Consider the following 18,855-nt stretch of genomic DNA (forward strand, 5'->3'; position numbering starts at 1 on the left):
CGAGTGAGTGAGTGTGTGAGTGAATGGTGTGTGTGAATGGTGTGTGTGAATGGTGTGTGTGCCCTGCGATAGATTGGCCACCTCTCCAGGGTGTATTCCTGCCTCTCGCCCAATGCACGCTGGGATAGGCTCCAGCACCCCCCCCGCGACCCTGCCCAGGTTAAGCGGGTATAGATAATGGACGGATGGATAATATAATATAATATGATATGATACGATATGATATGATATGCCGTGAGTTAGTCATTACTCTCTTTCATCAGTGCATACAAATGAAGCACTGCATTTATTTCCTGTCATTCAGAGCGAATGAAATGTTGTCCACTGATTTCTGTTTCCATGGGTACGGTCAGGGGAGCGCTCCTGCAGTACGTCCGGTCCGTGGCATTCTCTCCCAACTGTAATAACAGATCACCTTCATCCTGCTCTTCCTCCTCCTCTCCCTCCTCCCCTCTCACCCGTCCGTTGGGCTTTAAGTTTTGCGCGCTGGGTTATTTAGTTTTTGTTTTTCTCTGGGAAGCGGTGTTTACCGGTTCTTCCTCCCGGGGCGGGGGCGGGGGCGGAGGGGCGGGGGGGGGAGCGGGGGGGAGCGGCGGCGTCTTTTTTCGGCCTCTCTTGTCTGTTCCTTTGGATCCCGCCCGCCGCCCGCCGCCGCCGGAGCAGACGCTGACGAGGGTGGCGCGGGACGTGGAGGGGATTCGGATGAAGGCGAAGGCCGGGGATATTAATGTTTGGAATTCTAATGCCGGCAAATATCACACGGAACGCCCGCTCTCTCTCTCTCTCTCTCTCTCGCTCACTCTCTCGCTCAGTTCAGTTCAGTTCTGTTCCATTCATTTCAATTTAATTCAATTTAATTCAATTCAATTTGCTTTATTGGCATGGCACACTACGTTTTGTATTGCCAAAGGATACTGTATTAAACAAAACAAGGACATACATCTAACACTGAGAGACACAACATCAAAGATTAGAAATGAATGAACAGTTACCACACACACTCTCCCTCTCTCTCTCTCCCTGTCTCTTGCTCTCTCTCTCTCTCTCTCTCTCGAACAGGGGAGATATTCCCTGGCTGTTCTTGTTTTGAATTTAAAGGATGAAAAGGGAGAAGCTATAGGTGTGTGTGTGTGTGTGTGTGTGTGTATAAGAAACAGAGAGAGAGAGAGAGAATTTACTCAGGTTGAAAGTAGTAAGTAAACTGTACTGTAGGGTTGAGTAGGGTATAATGCTGAGGTGTATGTAACTGATGAAATTGCCTTTTTGCTGACCTTTTTAACAGTTAGGTGGCAGGCTAATATTCTGGTAAAAACCCTTCATCTAGGCACCTATCTATCCATTATCCATCCATCTATCTACAGCTCTGTCTGTCCATTATCCATCCATCTATCTACAGCTCTGTCTGTCCATTATCCATCCATCTATCTACCGCTCTGTCCATTATCCATCCATCTATCTACAGCTCTGTCTGTCCATTATCCATCCATATATCTACAGCTCTGTCTGTCCATTATCCATCCATCTATCTACAGCTCTGTCTGTCCATTATCCATCCATCTATCTACAGCTCTGTCTGTCCATTATCCATCCATCTATCTACAGCTCTGTCTGTCTATTATCCATCCATCTATCTACAGCTGTCTGTCCATTATCCATCCATCTATCTACAGCTCTGTCTGTCCATTATCCATCCATCTATCTACAGCTCTGTCTGTCCATTATCCATCCATCTATCTACAGCTCTGTCTGTCCATTATCCATCCATCTATCTACAGCTCTGTCTGTCCATTATCCATCCATCTATCTACAGCTCTGTCTGTCCATTATCCATCCATCTATCTACAGCTCTGTCTGTCCATTATCCATCCATCTATCTACAGCTCTGTCTGTCCATTATCCATCCATCTATCTACAGCTCTGTCTGTCCATTATCCATCCATCTATCCACAGCTCTGTCTGTCCATTATCCATCCATCCATCTTCAGCTCTGTCTGTCCATTATCCATCCATCTATCTACAGCTGCCGGTCTATTATCCATCCATCCATCCATCTACAGCTCTGTCTGTCCATTATCCATCCATCTATCTACAGCTCTGTCTGTCCATTATCCATCCATCTATCTACAGCTCTGTCTGTCCATTATCCATCCATCTATCTACAGCTCTGTCTGTCCATTATCCATCCATCTATCTACAGCTCTGTCCATTATCCATCCATCTATCTACAGCTCTGTCTGTCCATTATCCATCCATCTATCTACAGCTCTGTCTGTCCATTATCCATCCATCTATCTACAGCTCTGTCTGTCCATTATCCATCCATCTATCTACAGCTCTGTCTGTCCATTATCCATCCATCTATCTTCAGCTGTCTGTCCATTATCCATCCATCTATCTTCAGCTCTGTCTGTCCATTATCCATCCATCTATCTACAGCTCTGTCTGTCCATTATCCATCCATCTATCTACAGCTCTGTCCATTATCCATCCATCTATCTACAGCTCTGTCTGTCCATTATCCATCCATCTATCTCAGCTGTGTCTGTCCATTATCCATCCATCTATCTACAGCGTCTGTCCATTATCAATCCATCCATCTACAGCTCTGTCTGTCCATTATCCATCCATCTATCTACAGCTCTGTCTGTCCATTATCAATCCATCCATCTACAGCTCTGTCTGTCCATTATCCATCCATCTATCTACAGCTCTGTCTGTCCATTATCAATCCATCCATCTACAGCTCTGTCTGTCCATTATCCATCCATCTATCTACAGCTGCCGAGATGTTTGTCCTCGGAGTGGCTGACCTTCCAGTTAGTCAGGAGTTTGCAGAATGTGTAACTGGCTCGGCGTGAAAGGGAATTAGATTCATTTTTAAACGCAGCTTTCGCTGGACGCGTTTCAAACGGTGTCGCGATGCAATTGGACATGAGCTGTGAATCAAAGCGATTCTGTCCAGATGCGCTCTGACTCACATCAGACAGCGAATCCTCCTCCCCTCACACACACACACACACACACACACACACACACACACATTCACACAAATTTGTTAATGCATTTCACACACAAATGTGTGGCAAATTATCTTTGGCTGCGGATCACCATACCTGTGCACACACACACACACACTGCCCAGCGGATTGCTTCAAAGCAATCTGTGCTCTTCATCATTTGATGTGTGTGTGTGAGAGAGAGAGAGATAGAGAGAGAGATGCAGAGAGGGGGACAGATTAGAGAACTCGTGAGCCACACCCCTCCGTTATAAATAGATTCTCCCTCGCTCCCACTCTCAGTCATCACCCTTACACTTCCCATGCGTGGTGTGTGAGGGACCCTCGAGAGCCCACTGCCTGCTGGGATATGCAGTCTCGCAAGTCCCCAGAAGCTGTCACCTCCTTGGCTGTCTGCAGCGTGTTAAAGTGGCAGTGAAGTGTGCGAACACCAGCGGGCGTGGCAGGTGGTACCCTTGCCAGGGGCGCCGGGGGGCAGGGGGGCGGGGGGGGGCGCTGTCCGGGCGCTGTTTCCAGGCGCAGGTACGAGCGATTTAAATATCCCTCTCACTTAGCGGCGCTTTAGGGGAAGTGAGAACAGCAGATGGATCAAAAGTATCACTTCCCACAAGCTTTTCGGGAGCTTCTTTTTTCCCTCCTTTTCTTTTCTTTTCTTTTCTTATGTTTTCTTTTTTCTCACCACGTTCAAGGTTTTAAAAAAAGAAGCGTGGAACCACAGGCGTCACATTTAAACACGTTTTCTGGTGGCAGTCTTCAGATTAACCCTAACCCCTGTGTGATGGTGGCCCCTGTGTGACTGGGGCCCCTGTGTGATTGGGGCCCCTGTGGGATTGGGGCTCCTGTGTGATTGGGGCCCATGTGGGTTGGGGCCCCTGTGTTACTGGGCCCGATATGTGATTGAGGCCCCTGTGTGTGGAGCTGCTGTGTGATTGGGGCCCCTGTGTTTGTGGGGATCCTGTGTGATGGCAGCCCCTGTGTGATTGGGGCTCCTGTGTAATTGGGGCCCCTGTTTGTTTTGGGCCCCTGTGTGTTTGGGGCCCCTGTGTGGGTTCTCTCTTTGTTCCGCTGACCTTTACCTCCTCCACTGGATATTAATTTAATTTAAAGTGAGAACCCCAATCTGTGCCTTAGTTTTCCTGACCTGCTGTTGAATCGGTCTTCATGGCCGATGCCTCTGGATCCTTCCATTAAATCTGACAGGATTAAGCGGTACACGCCCCATTTAAAGAGCGCGAGAAGGGCACCCCTCCCAGGGGAATGCGTTTCATACGAGTCTTATTCAAAGCCCCCCCCCCTCCAGATTTCCAGTTCAGGAGTTCTTCCCTGCCGGGGCTGAGGGGGGGTGGGGAGGGGGAGGGGGGTGCAGGAGGAGGGGGGTAGAGCGTGCCCTCTCCGGCTCCAGTGACTCGGTCTGCTGTGGTTTTTTATAATGCCCGGCCTGCGGGCACACGTGGGCACACACGGGCACGGCAGCGACCTCCAGACTGGGGGCTGCGTGTAAACCAGAGAGGCGTGGAATAACCGCGAAACGACTGCGCCTTCGCCCCGTCCCGCCCCGCCCCGCCCCGCCCCGTCCCGTCCTGCCTGCCTGCCTGCCTCCGTCAGCGAGAGCGGGGCGAAGGACAGCTGTTTCAGGACGGAGGCCGGTCCCCCCCCCCCCCCCCACCCATCCCATTAGCCGCTTGGTTAATATTGATGAGCGAGCCGTTTCCCCGGGCGACGGCCTGTGATTGACGACGGAGCGTAATTGGCATTTGTGTCTTTTAAACAGATGTGGGAGGCGGTTAGCGTGAGGGAGGGGGAAGGGGGGGAGGGGGGAGGGGGGAGAGGGGGGGGGAGGGAGGGAGGTGGGGGAGAGGGAGGGAACGAGGGAGAGGGAGGAGGGTGGGAGGGGGAGAGGGAGGGAGGTGGGGGGAGGGGGGGGGAGGGAGGGGGGAGAGGGAGAGGGAGGGAGGGGGGAGAGGGAGGGAGGGAGGGAGGTGGGGAGAGGGAGGGAGGGAGGTGGGGGGAGGGAGGGAGGAAGGGGGGAGAGGGGGGAGGGGGGAGGGAGGGAGGTGGGGAGAGGGAGGGAGGGAAGGGGGAGAGGGAGGGAGGTGGGGAGAGGGGGGAGGGAGGGAGGGCGGGAGGGAAGGGAGGGGGAGGGGGAGGGAGGGATGTTGTTGGCTTGTCTCATCCTTTCAGTATTCAGCCTCACAGAAGAGAATGCCGGTGACCTTTTCTCGGGGGTGATTTGCATATTAAGGTGACACGGGGAATGTGGACGTGGTGGCGCAGAACGGTGTGTCCCAGAACAGAGGGGGGGGGGTGGGGGGGGTTTGGTGTTGTGGTTGAAGCCCCTCCCCTACCGTCACTGTCGTGCCCAAAGTGCCTGAAGAGCAGTTCCTGCCTCTTTCTGTCAGGACCCCCAGTCTCCGCCCCCCACCCTTCCTTTCGGTGGGACATACGCTGCACACACACACACACACACACACACACACACGCGCGCGCTGCCCCCTCTTCTTTTGAAAACCAGTAGCTCCCTTTCAAGTGTAGCCATAAAATTCCAGTTAGAGCAGAGGAGACATTCCCCCTGAACAGGGCCTGTGTGACCAGGAGTGCAGTAACACAGGCGCTCCCAGTGACAGCGCCCGGCAGCCAGGCCTGTGTGACCAGGAGTGCAGTAACACAGGCGCTCCCAGTGACAGCGCCCGGCAGCCAGGCCTGTGTGAGCAGGAGTGCAGTAGCACAGGCGCTCCCAGTGACAGCGCCCGGCAGCCAGGCCTGTGTGACCGGGAGTGCAGTAGCACAGGCGCTCCCAGTGACAGCGCCCGGCAGCCAGGCCTGTGTGACCAGGAGTGCAGTAACACAGGCGCTCCCAGTGACAGCGCCCGGCAGCCAGGCCTGTGTGACCAGGAGTGCAGTAACACAGGCGCTCCCAGTGACAGCGCCCGGCAGCCAGGCCTGTGTGACCAGGAGTGCAGTAGCACAGGCGCTCCCAGTGACAGCGCCCGGCAGCCAGGCCTGTGTGACCAGGAGTGCAGTAACACAGGCGCTCCCAGTGACAGCGCCCGGCAGCCAGGCCTGTGTGACCAGGAGTGCAGTAACACAGGCGCTCCCAGTGACAGCGCCCGGCAGCCAGGCCTGTGTGACCGGGAGTGCAGTAACACAGGCGCTCCCAGTGACAGCGCCCGGCAGCCAGGCCTGTGTGACCAGGAGTGCAGTAGCACAGGCGCTCCCAGTGACAGCGCCCGGCAGCCAGGCCTGTGTGACCGGGAGTGCAGTAGCACAGGCGCTCCCAGTGACAGCGCCCGGCAGCCAGTTGAGATGTGGAGCAGTCCTCCAGCACGGTGTGCAGATCTGCTCTGCTGCGGTGTGAGGCAGTGATGGAAAAGGCCATTAATCATCCCCCTGGAAGTGCTATGGAGTTTTGTGCAGGAGCTTTAAGGAGAATATTTGCTGACTGTGTGTTTACACTGTGTAAACTATTACTGAATTCCTGTAACTACATGCAGAGGAGTACGTGTACACACACACTCAGACATGCACTCATCTATTAGTTCTGTCAGTAACACGCTGAATCATTCACTTACCCACTGACCTACACATTTACACATCTACTCACTCACTGCTCAATAACTCATTCATCACTCACTCTCTCACTCGTACACGATCACTCTCGCACTCTCTCAGTCACTCACGTACACACTCACTCACCCACTCTCCCTCATATACACACTCATTCACTCACTCACTCACTCACACTCTTGTACACTCACTCACTTCAGTCACTCCCTCATGTACACACTGACTCACTCTCTCACTCACATATACACTCACTCACTCACTCATGTACACACTCGCTCACTCATATACACCCTCACTCACTCACTCACACACACACTCACTCATGTACACACTCACTCACTCATGTACGCACTCACTCACTTACTCACGCACTCATGTGCACACTTGCTGAGTCACCTACTCACTCACTCATTCACGCACTCATGTGCACACTTGCTGAGTCACCCACCCCTGTGCTGACTGACTCATGCAAGTACAGTAGTCACAGCCAGTCTGCTTGGTTCTCTGTTTGGTTTTTAGAACAATGTTCTAAAATTAAAATGAAATGTTAATCATATTTTGGAAGGATTGCCTTCTCATGGAAACCTCAATCATAATCTCAGTCTGGAAGAAAGCTCCATTTAATTTGAGGTCTGCTGTGCTGGTGCTGTGGCTCTAAATGAATCTAAACCATGTGTCTAAAGGAATGGGTCTGTGTGTGTGTGTCTGCTCACGTACATGCGTATGTATGTCTGTATACAGTATTTGTGTGTGTGCATGCTTGTGTGTGTGTGTGTGTGTGTGTGTCTGTGCGTGTGCATGCATATGTATATCTGTATATGCGTGTGTGCGGGCATGTCAATGTGTGTGTGTCTGTGTGGTTTGTGCACACATGCTTGTGTGCCTACCTATGTGTGTGTGTTTGTGTGCCTTGTGTGCCTACCTGTGTGTGTGTGGGTGCGTCAGTGTGACTGTGCGCGTGTGTGTGTGTGGGTGCGTCTGTGTGACTGTGCACACGTGTGTTTGTGCGTGTGTTACTGTGTGACTCTGCATGTGTGTGTGTGCGTGTGTTACTGTGTGACTCTGCACATGTGCATGTGCGCCTGTGTGACTGTGAGTGTGTGTGCCTGTGTGCCTGTGCACGTGTGTGTGTGTGTGCGTGTGTTACTGTGTGACTCTGCACATGTGTGTGTGTGTGCGTGTGTTACTGTGTGACTCTGCACATGTGTGTGTGTGTGGGTGCGTCTGTGTGACTGTGCACATGTGTGTGTGTGTGCGTGTGTTACTGTGTGACTCTGCACATGTGCATGTGCGCCTGTGTGACTGTGAGTGTGTGTGCCTGTGCACGTGTGCGTGCGTCAGTACCTCTGCACCTCTCCATTTCCCTGTGTGGTGCCGCATTGTGATTATGCTGGAGATGGAGGGAGACTTTTGAGCCCACCTGCTCATGCTGCCACTGCAGGCTTAGGGGAGATCCTGTTTGCAATTTCTGGCTGCTGCTCAGTGCCCGTCTTTAGTGATTTATAATTTGCCTTTAGCCCTCTCCTTACATTCATTTCAGCTTTCTCTGTAGTACACGTTTCCCCCCCCCCCCCTCCCCAAAGCACACACCTCTCTTTGTGATTTTTCCCTCTCAGTCCTACAGCCAGACTTTATGAGTATGACAGGAGTATATTGTTCTTACACAATGCTCATAAACGTAAGGGCTGGGTAATAATAACGGTATTTGTCTCTCTCTCTCTCTCTCTCCCTTTTCCCTCCCATCTCTCTCTCTCTGCTTCCATCGTTCTCTCACTTCCTCTTTCTCACTCCATTTGTTGCTCTCCCTCCTTCTCTCCCTCTTCTCTTTCTCTTTATTCTCTCTCATTTTTACATTCTCACCCTCCTCTCTTTCTCTCTCTCTTTCTCTCTCTCTTTTACATTCTCTCCTTCTACTCCCCCATCTACTCTTCTCTCTCTCTTTTACATTCCGCCCTCTCCCTTTTCCCCTCGACTTCCTGTTTCCCTCTTCCTCTACCCTTCCCCCCCCGCGGTGTCCCCCCCCCCCGCTGGAGTCCTTCCTGCAGGTGAACGTCAGCCAGGTGCGGGTGGACGAGTGCGCGGTGACGGACTGCGGGGGCAGCGGGGGCTGCTCCAATCAGCTGTCGGTCGGGGGCGCGTCCACCGTGGTGGACGCCGGGAGCACGTCGCTGGTGTCGGTGACGGTGGGCACCGCGGCCGTGTGCGGCTGCCCCGGGCGAGAGCGCCAGCACCGGGCCTGCGCCTCCTACCCCCAGAGCCCCTGCCACAACGGCGGGGTGTGCGTCGACAGCAAGGGCGGGTACAGGTGAGTGTGCCTCAGGCATTACAACCAGGTGCCTCACCTGCATCCAGTGTGCTGCATTACCACCTGGTGCATAAAGTGAGCTGGATTACAATGGATTCCTCATAAAGTGAGCTAGATTACAATGAGGTTTCTCATAAACTGAGCTAGATTACTGTTCTATTAATTACATTTATACAGCCCTTTTCCAAATGCTCAAAGTGCTTTACAGTGAAGGGGAACTCACCTCACCCACCACCGATGTGTAGCACCCACCTGGGTGATGCACGGCAGCCAATTTGCGCCAGAACGCTCACCACACATTAGCGAAGTTGGAGAGGGAGAGAACATTTATTTAGCCAATTAAGTCTGGGGATGATTTTTTTAGTGGCATGTTTGCAAGAGCCAGATCTGGGATTTGGCCAGGACACTGGGGAATCCCCTACTCTTAGCGATAAGTGTCATGGGATCTTTAATGACCACAGAGAGTCAGGACCTCGGTTTAATGTCTCATCCGAAAGACGGCATCTCCTACAGCACAGTGTCCCCGTCACTGCACTGGGGCATTGGGGCTATTTGTACCAGAGGGAAGATTGCCCCCTGCTGGCCCACCCAACACCACTTCCAGCAGCAACTCAGTATTCCCTGGTGGTCTCCCATCCAAGTACTAACCAAGCCCACACCTGCTTAGCTTCAGCCATTTGGCAGGAGCAGAGTGGATGGAGGTATGGCTGCTGGCTAAACAAGCAATGAGGTTTCTCATGAAGTGAGCTAGATTACAATGAGGTTCCTCATAAATTGAGCTACAGTAGATTACAATGAGGTTCCTCATAAACTGAGATAGATTGCGATGAGGCTTCTCATAAGGTGAGCTAGCCTGCAGGCAAGTGTCTCACCTGCATCCAGTGAGACAGATTACAACCAGGCACCTAACCTACATTGCAAGCTAGAACCACCCCTGAATTTTCTCATTTCAAAAACATTAAACATGTCTATAAACAAGTCATGGAGTTAGAGTGTAAAGCTGTAAATGATGGTATGAACCTGGACAGTGATATCTACTGAACAGAATGACCCTGAAAGAGGGTCATTCTGAAAGAGAGAGAGGATGAGATCTAGGGGTCAATTGAAGGAGAAGTTTGTTGCAGCCAGTTTTTTTGCAAGCATGGATTTGGGTCATACCAGTTATGAATGCTTAGTGAGTTTGTGTTTTGGGACACACGCTTACAGAAGTGAAGCATGGGGAAGGGGGGTGGGGGCGGGGCGAGGGGGGTGGGGGTTCTTTGAGAGATTGACAGCCCTACAGTATAATCGCAGTCTGAGCGCGCGTAGCTGGATGCCCCCGTGCTATTGGTCGGTCTCTCGTCGGCGGGAATGAAAGGGGGGGGGGTAGATTAGCGCACAGAGCGGGAGCGGGAGCGGGAGTGATGATGATGAAATGGGCTGAAACGCGTTGTTTTTGGGTTTGGATGGGCAAACAGGGCCGCGGGCGGCGGAGAGGCGCGCAGTGCGCAGAGCGAAGGATCCACTCAGACGAGCGTTCGATTGTGTAGTCAGCTCACCTGTGCGAGCCGCGTAAATGAAAGAAACGTCCCCTTCTCAAGTTCGGCATTCCTATACACTTATTTATTTATTTATTTATTTATTTATTTATTTATTCGTTTATATTCCGTTTCGGTATATCTTTCGGTTCCAGAGAATCATAACAAGGCAGTGGGGGAAAAAAAAAAACAAAAAAAAAACTCCGGTCTCATAGCAACGGAAATCACCCATCGTATTTGTCGTAAGTGACAGAAGCGATTATTAGACCCGTTTCGCCCGCGCCACTTCCTGGTTCGTCTCGTAATTGAAAGGAGTTTTTTTTTTTTTTTTTTAACGAAAAGCCCGCTCGTTTCGCTTTGCGAGCCGGCCTTTTGATGTCGAATCGCAAATCCGACGTGCCGTAATTCTATTGCAGACGGCGTCGGGGGTTTGGTCTCGTTAGCGAAGTAACACTTCGGTCTGTCTGGCTTATTACGGGTGAAGAGATTCGGCGTGCGATGCGTACAGCACCGCAACTTGCGCCCTCTGACACGAACTCTCTGTATGTTTTTGTAATCGACTCCGTCGACAGCGAGGCTAGCCTGTTCAGGTAAAGGCTTCTGTCGATAATGAGCCTAGCCTGCTCAGGTAAAGGCTTCTGTAGATAGCGAGCCTAGCCTGTTCAGGTAAAGGCTTCTGTCGATAACGAGCCTAGCCTGCTCAGGTAAAGGCTTCTGTCGATAGCGAGGCTAGCCTGCTCAGGTAAAGGCTTCTGTAGATAGCGAGCCTAGCTGCTCAGGTAATGGCTTCTGTAGATAGCGAGCCTAGCCTGCTCAGGTAAGGCTTCTGCGTAACGAGCCTAGCCTGCTCAGGTAAATGCTTCTGTAGTGCGAGCCTAGCTGCTCAGGTAAAGGCTTCTGTCGATACGAGCCTAGCCTGCTCAGGTAAAGGCTTCTGTCGACAGCGAGCCTAGCCTGCTCAGGTAAATGCTTCTGTAGATAGCGAGCCTAGCCTGCTCAGGTAAATGCTTCTGTAGATAGCGAGCCTAGCCTGCTCAGGTAAAGGCTTCTGTAGATAGCGAGCCTAGCCTGCTCAGGTAAAGGCTTCTGTAGATACCGAGCCTAGCCTGTTCAGGTAAAGGCTTCTGTCGATAACGAGCCTAGCCTGCTCAGGTAAATGCTTCTGTCGATACCGAGCCTAGCCTGTTCAGGTAAAGGCTTCTGTCGATAACGAGCCTAGCCTGCTCAGGTAAAGGCTTCTGTCGATAACGAGCCTAGCCTGCTCAGGTAAAGGCTTCTGTCGATAACGAGCCTAGCCTGTTCAGGTAAAGGCTTCTGTCGACAGCGAGCCTAGCCTGTTCAGGTAAATGCTTCTGTAGATAGCGAGGCTAGCCTGTTCAGGTAAATGCTTCTGTCGATAGCGAGGCTAGCCTGCTCAGGTAAATGCTTCTGTCGATAACAAGGCTAGCCTGCTCAGGTAAATGCTTCTGTCGATAACGAGCCTAGCCTGCTCAGTTAAATGCTTCTGTAGATAGCGAGGCTAGCCTGCTCAGGTAAATGCTTCTGTAGATAGCGAGCCTAGCCTGCTCAGGTAAAGGCTTCTGTCGATAACGAGCCTAGCCTGCTCAGGTAAATGCTTCTGTAGATAGCGAGCCTAGCCTGCTCAGGTAAATGCTTCTGTAGATAGCGAGCCTAGCCTGCTCAGGTAAATGCTTCTGTAGATAGCGAGCCTAGCCTGCTCAGGTAAATGCTTCTGTCGATAGCGAGCCTAGCCTGCTCAGGTAAAGGCTTCTGTAGATAGTGAGCCTAGCCTGCTCAGGTAAAGGCTTCTGTAGATAACGAGGCTAGCCTGTTCCTAGCCCTTCAGGGGTCCTGGCCAGCTAAAGGCGAGCAGCCGCAAGTGATAGAAAGAATCTGCCAGTAACACTGAACCCAATTTTCATTTATATATATATATATATATATATATATATAGGCAGAGCTAATTAATTCATGTTATTCATGTATCAGAAGATTTGCTATTCTTGTAGAGGAAATGCATCAGTCCTTACCTTAAAATGGTTATGAATGTTAATTTACATATATATATATATATATTGCACGATGAAAGCACATGCAAATTAAAGTGTTCGGTGAGATTTCAAACCAATTACTTGAGTAGTCAAAACTGATGCAGTGACATCACAGCTGTGCAATGATTGGATTTTTTAAAGGTGGAAATGTCACATTAACTCCTCTGCTAACTTCTCACACATGGGTGTACACATACACACACCCACACACGCACACACACACACACACGCACACGCACACACTCTCACACACACGCACACTCGCACACACACGCTCGCACACACACACACACACGCACACACTCTCACACACAGCACACGCATGCACACACGTTCGCACACACACACACACACAGACACACACGCTCGCACACACACACACGCGCACACACACACACACACACACACACAGACACACACGCTCGCACACACACACACAGACACACACACACACACACACACACACACATCCTCGCAGTGCAGCAGTGTGTGACTGCAGTATAGAAGTGTCTCGCGCTGAATGTCGGTTGGGCTGTCTGTGATTGGCTGCCCCATAAGAGCAGAACGCGCAGTCAGAACATGGCCGTGCCTCTGTAGTCTCTCATTTCACATTCTCTGGAAGGGATGCGTCTGTGTGAAGCAATCTGCCGCTGCTGTTTTCGGGATTACTTTTAAGGCGCACATACGGTTTGTTCCTGGAAATATGCAAAACCCCAAACCTTTCCGTCTCCTGCGCGTATGACTCAGCACCAATTGAAATTCACTTTGAAGCCCCGTGTTTGTAAAAAAAAAAAAAAAAAAAAACTTAAGTCAAATTGTTTTCACTTTAATTAAATCAGGAAAGTACACCCAGGATTAGTCTTTGGCTGGACAGACTACTCGTGTGATGTGACAAACAATTGCTCCACGCAAAATAAAATTCTTGGCGTATTCAACCTAATCCCCGCTGTTATATTCAGTAAACAATGTGTATCTTTGTGGATTAAATTGAATTTATCCTCCATCCAATTTACCCACCTGAATCAGGCTCATGCATTAAAAATATTCACTGTGATGCAAACAGGACTGGCTCCTTTCACTAAATGGACTCTTCCTGCTCTTGGGTTTAGCTGGGGGTGGCACAGTGTAGCCAGTGCGGTGGCAAAGTTAACCCAGCGCTGTGGCACAGTTAACCCAGCGCTGTGGCACAGTTAACCCAGCGCTGTGGCACAGTAAACCCAGCGCTGTGGCAAAGTTAACCCAGCGCTGTGGCACAGTTAACCCAGCGCTGTGGCAAAGTTAACCCAGCGCTGTGGCACAGTTAACCCAGCGCTGTGGCAACGTTAACCCAGTGCTGTGGCACAGTTAACCCAGCGCTGTGGCAAAGTTAACCGAGCGCTGTGGCACAGTTAACCCAGCACTGTGGCACAGTTAACCCAGCGCTGTGGCAAAGTTAACCCAGCGCTTTGGCAAAGTTAACCCAGCGCTGTGGCAAAGTTAACCCAGCGCTGTGGCACAGTTAACCCAGCGCTGTGGCACAGTAAACCCAGCGCTGTGGCACAGTAAACCCAGCGCTGTGGATAGCGCGTCGCACAGCAAGGAGGTCCCGGGTTCAAATCCAGGCCGGGGAATAAGTGGGTCACATAATGGACAGATGAATGGGTTTACCTAACGCTCGGCTTCGACGCGGTACGCCCCCACAATCGGCCATTAGCAGCACTACTGCGATATCGGGCTCGGAGAGGCCGCGAGCTGCGAGACAGAGAGTCGTCTCTCAGAAGCAGACTGCTGCCCTCCACTTTTTTGCTCAAAGTTGGCAAGGACAAAGGGCTCTTTTGTGTGCCAGGACGTGTGCGGTGACATCACTCCGAGGAAAACGTTGCTTTGTCCGAAAAGATAAAGTGGTACCATTTATAAAACCCCTGCAAAACAGAAAGGAGATACATTATCAGTGTGTACGGATGCTGCTCGGACACAAGCAGAACTGTGGAGGGGTGTATTTGTTTTATCGGCATAGTCCGATGTGCGGCATCTGAAACCCAGATATCGCACATTTTAAAATGTGCAATGTTTTAAAAGGTTGTTGTGGGGACTTTTTTATTTTTTGCGGTGCGGTTGTGGAGGTGGGTTGGAGTTATTTTGGTTGATGTTCCCGTTGACGCATGGCACACGTGTTAATTAAAAGGATTTCACCAAGACTGCATGCAGGCACAGCAAGCGTTTCATGAAGATGAATGTTTCGGGGAAAGGGGCAAGAAATTATTTGGCTGCTTCCTTACACCCCCTCCCCGCCCGAAAAAGAAAAAAGCACATTAGAGACAAAAAGAGGGAGAGAAATTGCACTCACTGTGTCATTTCAGAGATTATGTTTGTCTCCTCTGATGGAATAAATTAGTCCTGTTATTGTGTGCTTGTTTCTTTATTTATTTATCATTTGCTCTGACTCGGGAGAAATCTTTTTGCTCAGACAGTCATTAAGACAGAAGAGGGGGGTGGGGAGGGGGAATGGGGCGGGGGGGGGGGCAGAAATGCATTCTGCCCTTTGGATCTCAGAGAACTCTCAGTGATTCATTTCCATGCTCTGTATCTTGATTGCGGTGTGCGGTACACCAGGTTTACCTACTGCTGGTCCTTGTCTTGAGCAGGCTGTGTGTCTGTGTGTGTGTATGCGTGTGCGTGTGTGTGTTTCTGGGTATGCGTGTGTGTGTGTGTTTGCATGCATGTATTTGTGTTTTTGTGTGCTTATGTATATCCATGTGTGTATGAGTGTGTGTGTGTGTGTCTTTGTGCTTGCAACACTGTATCTGTGTGTGTGTGCGTGAGCGTATGAGTGCATTTCTGTGTGTGTGTGTGTGTGTGTCTGTGTGCGCGTGTGTGCCTGCCTAGATAATGTAAATCCACTTTCTGTGCACACATACACTGGGCAGGAGCCAGACCTAAATAGTGTCATAGCGCATGTAACCAACCCCTTACCCTGTCACCCAAACAGAGGCAACGCGTCCTGCGATTGGTCCGCTGGCGTGTGTGTGTGTTAGCCCCGGATCAGGCTTTATTAAGCCCCGCTCTCTCTGGACCTCGTTTGGGGGGAGGCTCGGTCGTGCGGAAGGAGCCCGCTGGGGCAGGACCGGGCTTACCGCCGGCGGGCTGTCGATCCAGCGGCCGGGACGCGCTTCGGCGTTTCTGAGGATAAACAGGAGAGCGGCGCGTGAGAAACCGCCAGCCGGGGGGGGGGATAGAGGAGAGGGAGCAGGGGGTGCCGTGTTTGTAAATAGAGCGATTTAACTTCGCCGCTCGGGCCCGCTTGGGTTTGCGCGCGGCAGAAGATCGACAGCCAGACGTCCCCCGGGACCGCTCCCCCCCACACCGCCCGCCCGCGTGCGCGTTTCCGTGTTTGTTTCTCTGATTGCACCGTCGTCCCCCGTCGCCATGGCGCGGCTCCCCGTCTCGTCTGGAAGCCTCCCTCTGCACTTCCTGTTTTGTTAGCCGGCGCGGCGGCGGCGGCTGCGATGGCGGTTAGCGCTTATTAGAGGGAGCCGTCGGCGCGTGTGGGCGAGCGAGCCGTCCAAAACCCCCCCACCCCTCCGCCCCTCCACCCCTCCCTGTACCGTCCCGTTTGACCGTCAGGGTCTACTCCTCTACTGCCTCTGGAGAGAGAGAGAGAGAGAGAGGAGGGTGGAAGGGAGGGAGGAAGGGAGGGAGGTAGAGAGAGAGCGAGAGCAGGGTGGGAGGGAGGGAGGTAGAGAGAGGGAGAGGAGGGTGGGAATTAGGGATGAAGGGAGGGAGGTACAGAGAGAGTGAGTGTGAGAAGGGAAACAGAGAGAGAGAGGGAAAGACAGACAGAGATTTAGATTAGACAACAACAAAAAACAAACCCAAACAACCCCTGCAGGCAGAGAGAGTGGCAGAGAGAGAGAGAGAGTGAGAGAGAAACAGATCTTCTTCACATTTTCTTATATACACAACAACAACACTGCGTCAACAGAAATTAAAAGATCAAAAACCAAGGCCGAGCCTTCCGTCTCGAATGCTCTGAATGAGGTTTGTTTTGCACGAGCGTGTAATGAGAACTCCACCCGAATCCTTTCTGCCATAAGCCCGCTGCCTCCGCTGATCCTGCCCCCCGTCTTCTGTTTTACCTACACCTGTACTCTTCCACGTAGCTAATTTAGTCCGCCCAAAAATAACATTCAGTAGACAACATCTCCTTTTGAAATACTGCATACCTTGGCTCCCCGAGAGGGAGAAAGTGTGAGAAAGTGTGTGTGTGTGAGAGAGAGAGAGAGAGAGAGATAGACGAGCTGAGCTGAGCTCATTCTCGATGGATGCATCACCACACACGAGACATAGACAACAGGCGGGAGCGACAGGGGTGACGGTGAGGGTGGGGGTGGGGGTGTAGGAGAGAGGAGAGGAAGAGAGGGATGTGAGTGAATCCGGTGCTGCGGGGAGAAGACAGAAGGAGGGGAAAGAAGAAAGCGAGAGCAGAGAGATAACAGGAGATGGAGAGGAGGAGTAAAAATAGGGGAGAGATGAGGAGGGCAGGTGAGAGAGAGAGAGAAAGAAAGAGAGAGGGTAAGAAACAGATGGAGGGAGAGAAAGAAATGGGAAAATGAACGAAAGAGGGGCAGAGAGCCGGAATGAGGAAGGGATGGTGAAAGCGGAGGGAATAAGTAGGAAAGGAGAGAGCCTGAGATTACGCCCCATTATCCGAGCGGTGCTCGTAACCACGGAAATCGTGGCGGTTTCTGAGGGAAAAAAACAACAAAAGAAAGAAACGGCCCCTGGAAACGTGCCGCTCAGGTGAAGGGCTCACGTGCGGCGGGAGATCAGTGCGGCGTGTGCACCGTCCAGCGAGGACGGAGGAGTACACGTGAGACGAGGAGGAAGTGAAGAGGGAGGGAGAGCGAGAGGGAGGGAGGGAGAGGGAGGGAGAGGGAGAGGGAGGGGGGGAGAGAGGGAGGGAGAGGGAGAGGTCTATATGTAAGTGTTGGTTTAGTGTGTGTGAGTGTATGAGTGCATTTGTGTGTGTGTGTGTGTGTGTGTGTGTGTCTGTGTGTTGCTCTCACATGAAGCTGAAATGTGCCTGGACGTCACACTGATGAGTGTCGCCAAGGCTATGGGCTGCAGTTGGTACTGTAGAGAGGGTGTTTCCTGGGGAAGATTTATATCTCACAGATCTGTGAGTGACACCAGTGGGCTGCAGGTGGACTGGTTGGTACTGTGAGAGAGGGTTTTTCCTGGTGATGATTTATATCTCACAGATCTGTGAGTGACGCCAAGGCTGGGCTGCGGTTGGTACTGTGAGAGTGTTTTTCCTGGGGATGATTTAGGAAGTGAATAGATGCTCTTACCCAAAGCAGCCTACAGAAGACACATTGAACATGGCTAGATAACCACCTGTAGACAGCTAGTGGTAGGTAATGCTGCAGTTAGTTACATCATTTTACAGGCATTTAGCAGACGCTCTTATCCTGAGCAACTTGCACAACTTTTACATCGCATCCATTTACATAGTTGGTGCTTAACCTGAAACAATGCAGGTTAAGTACCTTGCTCAAGGGTACAGCTGTGGTGTCCCACCCAGGAATCGAACCTCTGGCCTTTGGGTTACAAGACCCGCTCCTGAGCCATTATACTACCCCTGCCACCACTGGGACCATGGAGGACATGCGGGCCACAGGACCTGTTTTTCAGCCAAAGGATCATGGGAATAGGCGGGAGTCCCAGACGCCATTTCTGGTTCTGTGTTACGTTCGGAGAAGAACACAGCCGCTCTCTAGAAGACGTCAAACTGATGATTTATCACACGAATGTATATGAAGCGCAGATAAGCACAGAGGCTTCGGAGACACCCTTCTCCAGCGTGGCGAACGCGCAGAATGTATCGGGAGTTGAGTATCTTCGGCTGCTGCTGAAATGTTTGTGCTTATCGTGCTTGGTGCGTTCATGTGATAAATCATCAGCTTAATGTTTTCTGGGGAGTGCTGTCTGGTTTTCTCTGTAATACGTTTTCTGGGAAACAAAAACAGGGTTGAGTCGAGCACATTTTATGCTTTATTGATTCTCCAGCGTTGCATTTACCCTAAATTTTCAGCATTTAATATATGCTCTTATCCAGAGCAACTTACACATGTTAAACTTTTTTTTATGTACGATCCAGTGATGTTGCTGGTTGTTTTACTGAAGCTATTTCATGTTAGGTGCTTGGCTACAAGGTCCGACGGCAGTGTACCAGCTGCGAATCGAACCCGCAACCTTTCAGTGACGCCCCACAGTCTGGTGTCGGATCCCAGCCGTGGCAGCAGCTGGCAGGCCTGGGGACGGACGCATAACTGGCTGTGCCGTCGAATCGGTCTGCAGGGTTGTGTGAGAACAAACCGCTCTGGTGAAAACTCACTCAGTCACAGACACTCGCGTTCGTA

The 18,855-nt window shown here is 51.5% G+C and overlaps 1 protein-coding gene across 1 annotated transcript in view; it reads left to right on the forward strand.

Annotated features, from left to right (window-relative positions):
* Positions 1-18,855, forward strand: part of LOC135255757 (neural-cadherin-like) — a 185,837-nt gene that overhangs the window by 122,572 nt on the left and 44,410 nt on the right. Inside the window, exon 22 of the mRNA XM_064337323.1 lies at positions 8,615-8,886. Coding sequence (XP_064193393.1) covers positions 8,615-8,886 — 272 coding nt within the window. The remainder of the gene's footprint in view (positions 1-8,614; positions 8,887-18,855) is intronic.

This window comes from Anguilla rostrata, chromosome 5, assembly GCF_018555375.3.
Source record: "Anguilla rostrata isolate EN2019 chromosome 5, ASM1855537v3, whole genome shotgun sequence".
NCBI lineage: Eukaryota > Metazoa > Chordata > Actinopteri > Anguilliformes > Anguillidae > Anguilla > Anguilla rostrata.